The 11,532-nt window shown below is 37.7% G+C and overlaps 1 protein-coding gene across 2 annotated transcripts in view; it reads right to left on the minus strand.

Annotated features, from left to right (window-relative positions):
- Positions 1-9,413, minus strand: part of LOC123315781 (lachesin-like) — a 116,604-nt gene extending 107,191 nt beyond the window's left edge. For both annotated transcript variants that reach the window (XM_044901634.1, XM_044901633.1), the window contains exon 1: positions 9,268-9,413. In XM_044901634.1, coding sequence (XP_044757569.1) covers positions 9,268-9,397 — 130 coding nt within the window. In that variant the 5' untranslated portion in view covers positions 9,398-9,413. The remainder of the gene's footprint in view (positions 1-9,267) is intronic.
- Positions 9,414-11,532: the final 2,119 nt, after the last annotated feature.

The raw sequence follows: 11,532 nt of genomic DNA on the forward strand, positions 1-11,532 counted from the left end.
ACGGTTTTTTTTTTGCACCTTTTACTGTATCAAGATATTCCAAATTCAGAGGGTTGGAGGGGGGTAGTATTTGATGCACAAATTATTTCACCCTATAGATCGTGTTCAGTATGATGCTAACAACCCATTTCCATCAAAAAACACCGAGCAACGGTTTTTTTTTTCACACTTTTTACTGTATCAAGATATTTCAACTTCAGAGGGTTGGAGGGGGGTAGTTTTTGATGCACAAATTATTTCACCCTATAGATCGTGTTCAGTGGGTAAGAACCCATTTTCATAGAAAAACTGCGAGCAACTGGGTTTTTTCACTGTGTATCAAGATAGTTAAATTTCGGGGGGTTGGTGGGGGTAGTTTTCGATGCACAAATTATTTCACCCTATAGACTGTGTTTATAATGTTCTAAATAACCCATTCGTATCAAAAAATCCCGAACAACAGGTATTTTACAATCTGTATGGTAAAAGCGAAAATGAAAAAACCGTTGCTGGAAACCGTTGCTGCCTTCACACCCGTTGATCTCGAAATCTTCGAACAAGTTCATCTTGACATTGCAACAAATTGCCCGCGATATTGTGCAGAATTTTAGAATTGTGATTTGTGCTGAATTAGAATGACAGCTGGTCTGTGCATGTTGCGACTGTCGAGAGTGCAAATTGATCAGAAAAACATATTTCTCTTGAGAAATTAGTAATATTTCTTTGCGCTACGATAAAACACCATCTCATGAGACTTTTGCCGCTAAATGAATACATCTTGTTGGCAACAACAATTTTCATTTGATTCTTCATGAGCCATCGATCTAGAACCTGTATATGGGCTACTAATTTTGCGAAGCTCACTTCATCGACTTTCTTATAATTGAGAGACACATCTATAGTAGTTTACTCCTACAAATGTCGATGAATACCTAAAATTTAATTCGGCGGAATTGAGTATCGGTAAGAACTCCCTGAAACCTCACATTATCTACATTCAGGTCCAATCTCCTCGGACCAGGAACTTGAAATATTCCGTTCCGCACGATGATGCATTCTTCCACTACTTCTTCTCCAAACAAAGTTCCTAATGTGCAATTTTCCAGGTTAGTCACGTATCCAGGTTCATTACATCTGACCCGTTTAACTTACGCCAGGAGGTAAATAAAAATTTATATACAGCAATTTCAAATTTATTTTCTGCTTGGGTGCAGACTCGATTCTTGGAGCTTTCGTGGTTTAAGTCCAGACCAACTTTTCTTAATTACGGTCGGCATTATAAAATTTCGAACAGTTGAACAAAAACCTTCATTGTTCAATAGCGTGTTAAACTCTTTATGGTTTGTAGAGCAACAAATGTCTCAAAGTGTTCAATTAGATACACACAGTAGATATTTCAAAAGGGTTGAGTCAAGCTGGTAAAGATATTTCATTTTTCATCAGTAAAACGAACATGAATATTTCGTGTGAAATCACTAACATTTATATGTATGTCGAATATCGTAAATTCAACGATTAAACACAGATTATCTCTATCGCTCTAGACTCTTACTTTTATATTTCGATAAAAGAATAACAAGAATCGTTAACTTTAAGCCCCTATTAATTCTGATATGATTGTCTTTATATTTCCTATCTCCAAGACTCTCTTCAGTAATAGCTCTCAGGAGAATACTGCGTAGTTATACAGTCATTTTATAACATGCCATTTTTCAGTTATTTGAACACTATTTTTTTTTGAACGAATATCAAATTGGTGGTTGACCCAAAAGTTCTCTTTTTTTGTCGTATTCTTATTCGAAATTACGCATACCATATGAAGCAACAAAGTATATCCCTACAACTCGATAGGTTTTCTTTTTTTTCAAACCGAATAAACTAGACAAATTTATCTATCAAATATACAAGTTATCGATGTACCAATGAATATTGATACTGGTGGTACAGATCCTACTTAGGATGCAAACAAATACTGGCAAAACTTGAGAGTATAATTTAACCTTCATTTACTCATATTACCATGTCGGCCTATAGTTATAGACAGAGCTCTGTGAAGTGGACAACCCCAAAAGCGAATTTCGAAATTTATAATTCAACTATCGTTCTTCTGTTCATTTTTCAAGCAATACTCTCACATGAGAGAAGTACTTTCAATAGCATAAATCGTACATTTCATTGGTCTGCCGACAGAACCATAAAAGTCCATCATAAAATGTTCAGGAAATTGTGGTTCTCCATGACCATGTTACAGATGGTCGATTTGCTCGACATGACGAGAACACAAACTTGAAATTAAAAAGGTTAGTTTCTAGAATTACTTGCTCGGATGAACGATCATGTCAGCCGTGAAATGAACTTTGCATAACGCATATATGTACAACGACCTGAGACATGATTTTCCGAATGAATACATAATATGATATGAGGATTATGAGCAGTAAGGAAAATTTTCTGAACTAGTCGTGATACTTTTACCACACTGACATCCCAAATATTGGAGTTAAGTGAAGATACACTTCTCCCATCAAGGAAACTTTTGAAGGTGATGAAGGCATTGATGAATTGTTATTAATCGATATTCAATAATTTTTATTGTGTGCTAAAGTGAAATAGTTGATCGAATTCAATACCAGAATCGAACTAAAAACAACTCATTTTCGTGAAAAACATATAATATGTTTTGAGTTCTAAGCAGAGATTGAGCAAAAATATATATTTTCGTTCTTTTTCTTGGGGTTATACTACTGCCGATGAGGAATTCGTGAACAGATCAAAACTCTACGAATCCTGAAATTGCTCAGAGACTTTTTATTCCCAGTTGATCTCTGAACCGAGAAAGCGAATTGAAAAGAAAAAACAAGTGATTGTTTGTGGCCGGAAACTGAATTTGCTCTCACAAGTTTACAAGAGAATCGATTTCTGCAGAAACAGGATTTTGAATAATAACTTTCTCTCTAAATATTACTGCATGGGAAGACAGAATGATCTTGATTATGAACAGGAGACTGGGGTCGGTATTATAATCAAAACAGCAAAGTAAAAAATTGGCAGAACTGAGCGTTTCTTGTTTCTTCTATATGTAAATATAATTCGACTTCACTCTATGTTCGATAAAATAAATACTGATTTGGTTCAAGTTGAAAACCGAACTGAATAAAGAACGGCAGAGCTGTTGAGGAGAATTTTTTATTTATATGTTTTCAAAAGGTACTTTTACGTTTTTGAAGCAACTTTCACTTCAGCTCTGAAATGCTGCCACTTGATGGAATCCGTTTTAACCCTCATTTAATCAGAAATTCTATCAGATCTTTTCGTATGAACAAGAGGATTTAATTTATCTTCAAACAATTCCGAAAAGGCATTTGCTAACAACTTAATGACTGTGTTGACCTATCAGCTAATACTACGAAATTTAAAAGTCATATTTCACTGGAACTTGTTGGATCAAATGTTGTTTCTCAGTTTTGACTCGACTTCAATGAAATGAAGATTCATTTTTGGACATAACCTGAAATATTGATTATATTCAATAAACACGTGTCTTCACCGACATACGACAGAAAGCTCCTGAAGATGCCAAGAGCTAAGCTTCGGTTATGGTTGGACTGCTGACAAGACAACGTCTGTACAAATATCCATTATACCGCACTGAACAGTCAGGATATGAGACCTACTAGCTTTGATCTGAACAGGAAATAGCTGAACACATTTAATGCAAGTACCCAGAACTGTCTGACCTACAAATCAGAAATAGACTTTTCGTTTGAATTACATCATATCATGGAAGTTTTCATATGATGTAGATAATCGATTTTGACGTATCAAAATGAAGTGTCGTGTTTGAATAAATCGTGATAAAAGGATGAAACATTTTGGAATTTATGAAAAATTTCAATTGCACAAATCACTACCATCATCCTTTCAGTTTGTTTCATTCTTATTATATGCAGAAATGCGTAGTGCTCAGTGCATTGAGCTTTTTCGCAAAATGGTCATTCCACTAAGCATTTGTATTAAATGACACGAAATGTCTCTCAATATTTTAATTGGCACTGAGACCAATGTTTTGAGACAACTGTCCACACATATAAACTGATTGTTGAGCATTTTGATGATAATTACTGACCAGATAAAAGCATCTTAAAATCTATTCCAACCAAAATCAAGTGAAGGAGTAGTTTTAAATTATGACTAATGATCCTGTAGCTAATATCAGCTTTAGATTGATAATGAATCTATAGAATTCAAGATCAGAATTACGGTCCTATTAGGTGAGTTTGTTTTTATTGACCACTAATCCATTTCTGCAATAATCGAGTCATGAAACAGTATTGGAATTTAATGGGGTGCTTATTGAAAGCCCACTTTGAATTTCCATTACTGCATATTGTAGGAAAATACGGATTTACCATTGGACGTAAGCTGTTGTTGGATTGAACTGTAATAATATTACATACGTGGAAAAACACTATGAAATCAAAACACTGAAACAAATTTTTTTATCATAGGTACAGTATTTTATTTCTGATTCTGAGTTGAATATCAATCTCATCCTCTAACTCTAAGATGACAATCGAAATTGAAGACAGACACAAAGTTTCTTCAACCACCTCATTGTTTCATATTCTGAATCAGAAGCAGAAATAGAAAATGACAATATTTGACAACAGCTCAACATCGGGATTCGTTTCATTGTATTGAATAAGATATGAACACAGGAACTGAACGAAATCGAGAAACATGCCAAGCTATGCGAGTTCTCCAGGACGAACAGAAACGACCGAAATGAATACTAAAAGATAGGGCAGGAGGAACTTAATTAGATGAGTTACTGAATCGTCAGGCATTTTGTTCCACTTTTTCCTCCCTTTCTGTCTTTCGAAAGCATTTATTCATGATTAATCACATGCTTGTGCTGCTTTTTCGTTTTTGTATCTGAAACGAGGTTTTCGAGATAGTATCCCCAATGGAATATTCTGAAAACTTCAGAAAAAGTCCCCTTGAAGTGCGAAGAAGTTTTGATGGTTAGTAAACCTAAATTAAGGTAATTTAACTTTTCTTCTTATTAGGAATTCTCGTGGTGTGACAACTTAAGTTATATTAATTTTCAGAAGGAAAGGTGACGATTTCAACATAAATTTAAATAACTATTACCGACTTATATTGAGTTAAAATGTCAAGGGTTTTTTCGTTAGAAGATTAACTCAGGGTATCGAAAAACGTCAATAGCTCTATCAACAATTAAACAGTAGTTGAATTTTCAAATCCAAATGACTGAGTTTTTATTTGCCGATATATTGAGGAATATATCTATTCGAATGTCTTGTGAACCTGACATTATGTTTAAATGACGTATTCTTTCCAAACTGAGGGGACCGCAGTACCAACGGGCAAACTCATACCATGTTTTCATAAACATAAAGAAGTCTGAAAGTTAAAAAATGCAAATCTAGTTTGCAATTTGAGATGTTCTGAATTAGTTTTTATTCACAGTTTCCTAGGAGAAAATGTGTTTGATATATGGAAATACTGAATGTTTAAATATGTTTTTTTTTAACAAATAAACAAGTCTAAGAGTTTTCATTGTTGGTCAAGATGTTTCATCATTTCTTGTTTTGTTGGCAAGAAATTTTAGCATTTACATTGAATTTCTTGTCTTGTGTTAACATCTGACATAACTTGTACTTTTGATTTTGTCTGTCAATCAAGACAAGCATCTTGAAATTTTCAAGCACTTAGCCACCCTTATCCCTAATAAATTGGTTTTATGACTATTGAGCGATCTTTAATAACTACTTTGCAAAGTAATGAGTTTTGATTCAACTTTGATACTTTGAATGTCCTTATACAAATGGAGGTAAAAAAGAAATAATACCAACCTACTGATTAGAGGTCGACCCACCACAATCCAAAAAGAATTCATGGATTAGAGGTGATACTGACAGAATCAGAATCATAGGGAGAAGATTCCACATATAGTTAAAGAATTGCAGTAATTCATACTTTCTAATACAGGGTCCGGCAAAAAAACCTCCCTGATTTCAATAGGCATTTGCAAAAAGGATAAGAAACATACAGAACAATTACTTATATTTGTGAATAGCCTATATGATGCCATTTTACATCACTTAATACACTTTACTTGGTTTTGAAAATTATGTCTGATAAATGATGTCCCCCATTGTTAAGACATTCATTCAGATAAACCAGTTTGTTTTAGACCATCAGGAAGAAGAAGTTTGGTTCCAACAGGACGGAGCCACAGCTCACACTGCTCGGCGGTCCATGGAAATGTTAAGAGAGTTGTTCCCTGGACGTCTTGTTTCTTTAAGAGGAGACATTTCCTAGCCCCCAAGGTCACCCGACTTATCACCTTGTGATTTCTTTCTGTGGGGGTACCTAAAGGCTGAAGTGTACAAACATCGTCCCAGAACTCTGCAAGAACTAAAAGATGCCATTAGGCAGGAAGTGGCAGCCATTCCAAGGGAAGTTACACGAAGAACTATGGACAACTTCAGAGAAAGACTTCGTGAATGTCTTAACAATGGGGGACATCATTAATCGGACATAATTTTCAAAACCAAGTAAAGTGTACTAAATGATGTAAAATGGCTATTCACAAATATAAGTAATTGTTCTGTATGTTTCTTATTCTTTTTGCAAATGCCAATTGAAATCAGGGAGGTTTTTTTGCCGGACCCTGTATTTGTTGAGACAGAAATTTGGAATTTCAATTGGAATTATCGGATATTACCAGAAATTTTTTTCAAATGGAAGTTTGTATAGTTACGAAAAAATTATAGAAATTCTGTTGCCTGTACTAGTTCTGTAGTTGTCAAACTAATTCAATAAAGGGCAAACCAAAATTACAGCATAAATTAGAAATAAGAAAATTCGAGGAATAGTGATGATATAAACTGCTTCACATGAGTTAGGGATATTGACTTAAATTGCAGAAAAATATAGTTGAAATAAGATTTTTGTGATGAAAATTTACATTAATATGATTTCAAGTTGCAAATTAATTTTAGTTTGTAGGTCTGCAGCGTAAACAGGGTGGTTAAGAAAAATCGAGTAAAATTACGAAATTTTATTCCCAGAGAATTCAAGCATTTTAAGACTATCAATACAATGTATGGCCTCCACGGGCATCAATAACAGCTTGCCATCTTCTTTGCATTCTACACACGAGGTTGTTGAACATTTCTTGAGGAATTTGGATCCATAAACGAGGCAGAAGCTCTCTCAGATCATTTAAGGATTCTGGGGTAGGTTGATGATTATCTAATCTTCTTTGGAGCATACCCCATGCATGTTCTATGCAATTCAAATCTGGTGGGAACGGAGGTATTGGTAAATGTGGAATACCAAGCTCCTCGCGCGCATTCTCAACTAGCGTTATCGTCTAGAAATTGAAAATTTCACCAATAGCCGCGTGAAAATTTGGCACAACATTGTCAGTGACATGCTCCCTATAGTGTAAGGCGGTCACATTCCCTGGACAAATGTGGAAATCTGTGCGCCCGTTGAAATATATCCCGTCCCATACCATAACACTACCCCCTCGGAATGGATGGGGGATGGATTGTCCATACCCTTATTCTTCGAGAATCTGAAAATCGTCCATATCTGGATTCATCAGTGAAAAGGACACTACGCCATTGATCGTTCCAATTGATATGTTGCCTTGCCCATTCCAGTCTTTGACGCTTATGGTCACGTGTTAATGGAACTCCTCTTAATGGACGTCTAGAACCTAGATTCCCCATCTGCATTTTGAAGAGTATTCCGTAGCATACTACACGTAGATGTAGGATTTCTTCTCGACGAAACGGTGATGAAACGATCTTGAGCAGGTATTGTTTTTCGTCGCCCACCAAGCCTTGGTCTTTCCAACACGGAACCTGTCTTCCCGAACCTATTCCAAACTCGAGGTATCACACTTTGGCTGACTTGGAGCCTTTCCGCTACAACAACCTGAGTTAGGCCACCCTGTAGCATTCCGATAGCCCTATTAGCCTTGTTAATTTACGTCTTGGCATTTTCAGAAAACTCGTTTCAAATCGAAGCCGTTGATAAACTGACTTCATTTCAAAATAAGAACATTCATGAAGCATATACAAAGAACAAACTTCAGAAAAAAGGCGACCAGATTGACGTAATGTCTCATACTGATTTTTATTGGATCGAATCAAGTTGTTTTTGAGTTTTAAATGATTTTACAGCGATTTTCTCGAAGATTACATACTTTCAAAAATGATTGAATACGATATCCTTAACTCTTGTGGAGCAGTGTATTCAGGTATTCTTAGACAAAACCAAATCCTCCGCCATTTTGCAACTCTGAACAATTTCATTCTTTATTCCCAAATATTTTTCATCGCTAAGCAATGATATTCTCAGACCTCATCATGTATTGATGATTAAATTTGAGGTTTTTCTTTTCGGTCATGCAATAAAAGGTGTTGATACATGATCAAACTGAAAATATATTTACCTCCCGTTAGCATAACCGATATTTTGCTGATTTCAGAGTGAGCATGTTTTCAGACCTATATACACATTTACTGAATATCTTTTTGATTGGGTAGTGGATTTCACATTAATTCGATATATTTTTCTGTATTTTGAATTTCATTGGGTTTATTTTTTTGTCCTTTTCTATTCCTAATTGATTTCCGGCTTCCTTGGAGAAACATCTCCATCTATTTCAGCTTATCTCGTGAACAGTTTCGATTTTTTAAGATCAGTCAATACACTAGATAACAAGGCTTCATTCCTAAGGTTTTTTCCGAAGAGCTTGCATAGGGGGAGAATTGGTACCCCTTGTTTTGTTCTACTACACCACTAATGCGGCCCTAAGGAAATCGTCGATGGTATTGACAAATCTGACGACCTCCTTAGGAGCTTTGGACGTCATCTCGTGAGGAAACGGAAAAGAATCGGAAAAATGGCTTTCCCATATACTATGTATTGAGATGTTTCTCAATTGACACAGCTAGCTCTTCTGCTGAATGCCCATGAAGTACAAAGGATATTACTAACTACAGTTTTCTGTCAGTAATCCTAAAATTCCACTTATATTAGGTGGGTTGATAAAAGAATACAAGAGTTTAATCTTGATGGACTTCCCACAAGCTTAAGGTTTTCTTCAATTTTTATTCTGTGACAGTGACCTATTCTGGAACCTTTTTGTTTCATACACATGATGAATTATCAGATTATCAACTTATATGCCTTCGAAAAGTTGCCTAAACCTACTAGAAATGACGCTAAAAATGAACTCACCATTCACCATCAGATTACAAAGGAACAACACCATCACAGTCGAAATTGGCGCGAACGTCATGCTTCTCGACGGAGTGAAAATGCGGGCATAATCCGGGTACGAGCACTCGGTATTGCGGTCGCGCGGCATCTGAGAGTCGGATGCCGTTTCGGGCCACCTGCAATCCCAAAACGTCCGCGGGTATCGAAGCGGCAGGCCCGAAACTCCGAATCATTGGATTTTCGGGGAAAACAACGGGTTCTGGGGACGCAGAACTGACCTCGCGCCGCCGATTCGAGTACGATTCCGCCAATGGAATCGACAATACCGACGTCTTTCCGGGGGCACACGAAAAAAAGTAGGGGGTGGGAAATGCGCCCTCAGACGGCATTATTGCCACTGATTATGGTAATGCTGCCTCTCGTTGGATGGAGAAATGGAGAGGAATGCGAAGGGAGAGACATGAATGTGCCCGCAATCTTTGTATCTCAATAGGACGAATTGGAGATCGACCTGCGAACAACTAGGCCATAGAGTTTCTTTTCACTGCTGAACTCCAGGCCATAATGATAATAATCTAAGTTGTCATCCCTTTAATCACTAGATTTGTGAATATGTAGCTGTGTGGGTTTCCGCTCACTTCTAAAGAGAGGAGCTCACGCTCCTTTCATTGGACCCGAACCCTTCGGTGGTATAGGTAAATGTAGTCAAAGGGGCTCATATCTGTATCATCACGAACAGCCAGGCCACGCTGAGGTCCCTGGAATCCACTGCCATGGATCTCTGTTGTCATAGGAGTGCCGTAATACCATAAAGCAACTGGCCAGGGGCAATGAAGTGATTCTGCTATGGGTCCCAGGCCATTGTGGTGTTAAATAAGAAAATGAAAAAGCCGATGAACTTGCAAAAAGAGCATCAAGGTTAACATCTGAGTCTTTCTGTGGGCTTGGAAAAGACCAATAAAAGGCAGCGGTCCAACAATAGGAAGTTGTCTTAGTGTCTCTAAAGCCCTGGAATGTGAACATTCTATTTTACAGACCAAGACACTCGCTGTTTACGTATGTGCTCAGGGGTGCCTTAAAATGAACCTTAACAGCCAGGCCACGCTGGTGTGAGAAGCACGCTGCCAAAGATCTCTGCTGACATGGGAGTGCCGTTGTACCATGAGTCAACTGGACAGAGGCAAAAAAGTGACTCTACTATGGGTACCAGGGCATTGTGGTGTTGAAAGAAATGAAAGAGCAGATGATGCAAAAGGAGCATCAAGGTTAACACCTTCTGGAGCTGAGCGTTTCAATGGAAATACCAATATGAGGCAGTGGTCCAACAATGGGAGTTGAAAAACAGAATGACCCTCTGGAAAACACTCCTAGGCTTACTCCAATCAAAGAAATTTGTGATGATTTCACCGACCTTTACCAGAAAGTTGCTGAAGCTGTCACGAATGACGGTGGGACTGCTGACGGGGCACTGTCGGTACAAATATCATTTGATTTGTAGGATCTTTGGATCAGAAGCATAAACAGCTGAACACACGCTATGCAAGTGTCCAGAGCTGGCTGGCCTAAAAACCATTTATATGGGTGAACCTGGATATTCACTAGGTAACGGCCAAGGCTCCTAAGGATGTTGCCGGTTTCATCAACGCCATCGACGACCTCCTTGGGTTTCTATGAATGAGTAGGGTGTTTCAAAATCACGACCTCAATCTGAATACCAATACAGCTGTTCACAAAGCAGTCGTCCTCTCAACGCTTCTTTACGGAAGCGAAAGCAGGACGCTCTACAGGCGACATATTAAACAGTGTGAACAATCGTAACATCGTCATCTAAGACAGATAATGCTCATCAGATGGTTCCACAAAGTTTCGAATGCAGAAGTCTTGCAACGCGCGAATTGTACAACAATTGAGACTCGAGTAACGAGGGACAACTCAGATGGAGCGGCCACATTCTGAGGATGCAGGGCACCAGACTCCCCAAAATGATTCTGTATGGCGAATTGACAGAGGGAGCCCGGAAACCAGGAACCAGTATAAGCGGAACTAGCGTAAGACAGGTCACGGTGGAGGTCTATGGTGAACAGTTATAATGGAGACTCGAGAAGAATACAGCGGCGGCCAGATCTGGTTGGTGACTATCCATGCCCGGAGTGTGGAAGGATCTGTAGATCACGGTTGGGTCTCTTCAGTCACAGGAGGACATACAGTCGCAATTAGCCCTAAGAAATTATAAGTCAGTTCTTTTTTTTGTGTCTTTTTGTAGATTTATTCCCGGTATCGGGA

This window comes from Coccinella septempunctata, chromosome 6 (assembly GCF_907165205.1).
Source record: "Coccinella septempunctata chromosome 6, icCocSept1.1, whole genome shotgun sequence".
Lineage (NCBI taxonomy): Eukaryota > Metazoa > Arthropoda > Insecta > Coleoptera > Coccinellidae > Coccinella > Coccinella septempunctata.